At 37.9% G+C, this 2,177-nt stretch overlaps 1 protein-coding gene across 1 annotated transcript; it reads left to right on the top strand.

Annotated features, from left to right (window-relative positions):
• Positions 1-512: 512 nt before the first annotated feature.
• LOC129291476 (transcription factor MYB1-like) lies at positions 513-1,932 on the top strand. The gene is made up of 2 exons (XM_054928847.1): positions 513-768; positions 1,113-1,932. The coding sequence occupies exons 1-2, from the start codon at positions 636-638 to the stop codon at positions 1,865-1,867; spliced, it is 888 nt and encodes a 295-aa protein (XP_054784822.1). The 5' UTR covers positions 513-635; the 3' UTR covers positions 1,868-1,932.
• The last annotated feature ends 245 nt before the right edge of the window (positions 1,933-2,177 follow it).

The following is a 2,177-nucleotide window of genomic DNA, read 5'->3' as shown; positions in this document are numbered from 1 at the left end:
TATAGGTCGATAATACCGTAACATATTTTTAGATTCAGTCTAATACGTGGGACCCATATTTAGTTAATTAATATATCAATATAAAAAGTACAAAGAGTTATATTATCCGGCTCATCTTAGACTTTGTATAAATTTGTAGGTGGCACCACGCTCAATTTGAAACTATATGGCTTGTAAGAAGGACGATGTGTGTGAGATACAAAATATTAACATTTGACTAAATTAATAATAATGATAATAACAACAGTATAAATTATAAACTATATAGAATAATACCACAAAGTATATATAATATAATTAGGAATTAGGAATGCAGGTAGAGAAATGTTAAAAAAAAAAAAACAACAGAAGTTTGAAGGAATAAAGAATGGGTGAAAGAGAGAGGGCCTTCGAGTTCAACAACCAACAGTATTTGTCCAATTTCATGAAAAAGAAAAAAAAGGAAAAGGACAAGGAAAGGAAAGAGTCATGCGGGTTGAGGGATTTAAAAGGGCAAGAGACGTTGCGAGCGAGGATGTATCGTTTAGGTGCTCTTTGCTTCCTGAGAAGTGAGAACCACTAATCTCTCTCTCTCTCTCTCTCTCTAAGAATCATCAGATCAGTGATACATAGAAAACAAGGGAGAGAAAGGAACGATGGGGAGAGCTCCATGTTGTGAAAAAGTAGGGTTGCACAGAGGTCCATGGACTCCTAAAGAAGATGCATTGCTCACAAAGTATATTCAAGCTCATGGCGAGGGCTTGTGGAAATCTCTTCCTAAAAGAGCTGGTATTCTTCATTCATCTGCTTGTTTTTCCTTTTCTTTTTCAATCTCTCTCTTAGCTTTCTTTTCAATCCCTCACTTTATTAGGATCCATCTTACCTTTCATTTCACTTGTTTTCAACGTTTCTCCCCCCCCCCCAACCTTCTAATTCTACATCGCCCCGTACGTCAAGGAAAGTGTTGAATATGTAATAAATAGAATATGTTTGACTGAATTAGCTGGTTTGAATATATTTTACAGATCCATCATGTGGCTGCAGCTTTAAATTTCTAGCCAACTCAATCTTCTCTCTCCTCTCTATCAATTTTTTCTAATTTCAAAATTCTTTTGAATGGTTCATATATACAGGCCTTCTAAGATGTGGAAAAAGTTGCAGGCTGAGATGGATGAACTATCTGAGACCAGACATAAAGAGAGGCAACATAACCCCTGAAGAAGACGACCTCATCATTAGAATGCACTCGCTGCTCGGAAACCGATGGTCTCTCATCGCCGGAAGATTACCGGGACGAACAGATAACGAAATCAAGAACTACTGGAACACTCATCTCAGCAAAAGAGTCAAGGCACAACAACTAGGGCCTGATCACCAACCAACATCCAAACCCAGAAACAACACCAACAAGAAGAACAATAAGAAGAAGAAGAAGAAGCCCGCCACGAAAAATAATGTGGAGGGCGAAGCAGAAAAGGCCGAAGAACAAGAGAAGAAGACGCATATATATCTTCCAAAACCAATTAGAGTTAGGGCTTTACCTATAAGCATAAACGAAGAAGATTCCAAGATTTCTTCTTCAGCGAGTGGATCTTCAAGCCAAGATCCGTTAATATTACAGAAGGAAGATATGGATGTGATGAGCTATGAGCCTTGGGTTGAAAACGACGACGTGTTTGGGTTTTTCGTTGAAGGAGATCAGAATATTGACAGAGTCAACGCCTCAGTATCAGAAGAAAATAATAATATTAATAATAGTGATGATATGGAATACGAGTCACTGGAGAGGCTATACGAGGAGTATTTGCAGCTCTTGAAGGACGATAATGTTGTTGGTGATGAAAACCAAGGGGAATTGGATTCTTTTGCCCAATCTTTGTTTGTCTAAAGATTTGTTTATGTATTTAGAATACAAGATTAAGAATAAGAATTTGACCTAGCTTTGTGCATAAATATTGATCACGTCTCTCATTCGTCGTCCATCTATCGATTAACGCATTTTTAATAGGCTTAGGTGAAAACGACATGTGTTTTGGTCGCGCGCGTGTGTAGCTTTGTTTAGTGTCTCAAGCTTTCCTCCTGTTTCTCCAAGTACAAACTCCCACTGATCTTAAATTTAGAAACTAGCTAGTTGAAGAGTTTGCCTTGATTTAAATGTAAGGCCTCGATCTGGCCTTTTGGTTTTCCGCTGAGTAGTT

This window comes from Prosopis cineraria, unplaced genomic scaffold, assembly GCF_029017545.1.
Source record: "Prosopis cineraria cultivar Desert tree isolate PC_DT_omini unplaced genomic scaffold, ASM2901754v1 PC13, whole genome shotgun sequence".
In the NCBI taxonomy this organism is placed as follows: Eukaryota; Viridiplantae; Streptophyta; class Magnoliopsida; order Fabales; family Fabaceae; genus Prosopis; species Prosopis cineraria.
This window is presented reverse-complemented; position numbering and strand designations above follow the sequence as displayed.

Coding starts and splice junctions, on each gene's coding strand:
- LOC129291476 (XM_054928847.1), top strand. CDS start 636: ATGGGGAGAGCTCCATGTTGTGAAAAAGTAGGGTTGCACAGAGGTCCA. Junction 769..1,112: donor ATCTCTTCCTAAAAGAGCTG/GTATTCTTCATT, acceptor TCATATATACAG/GCCTTCTAAGATGTGGAAAA.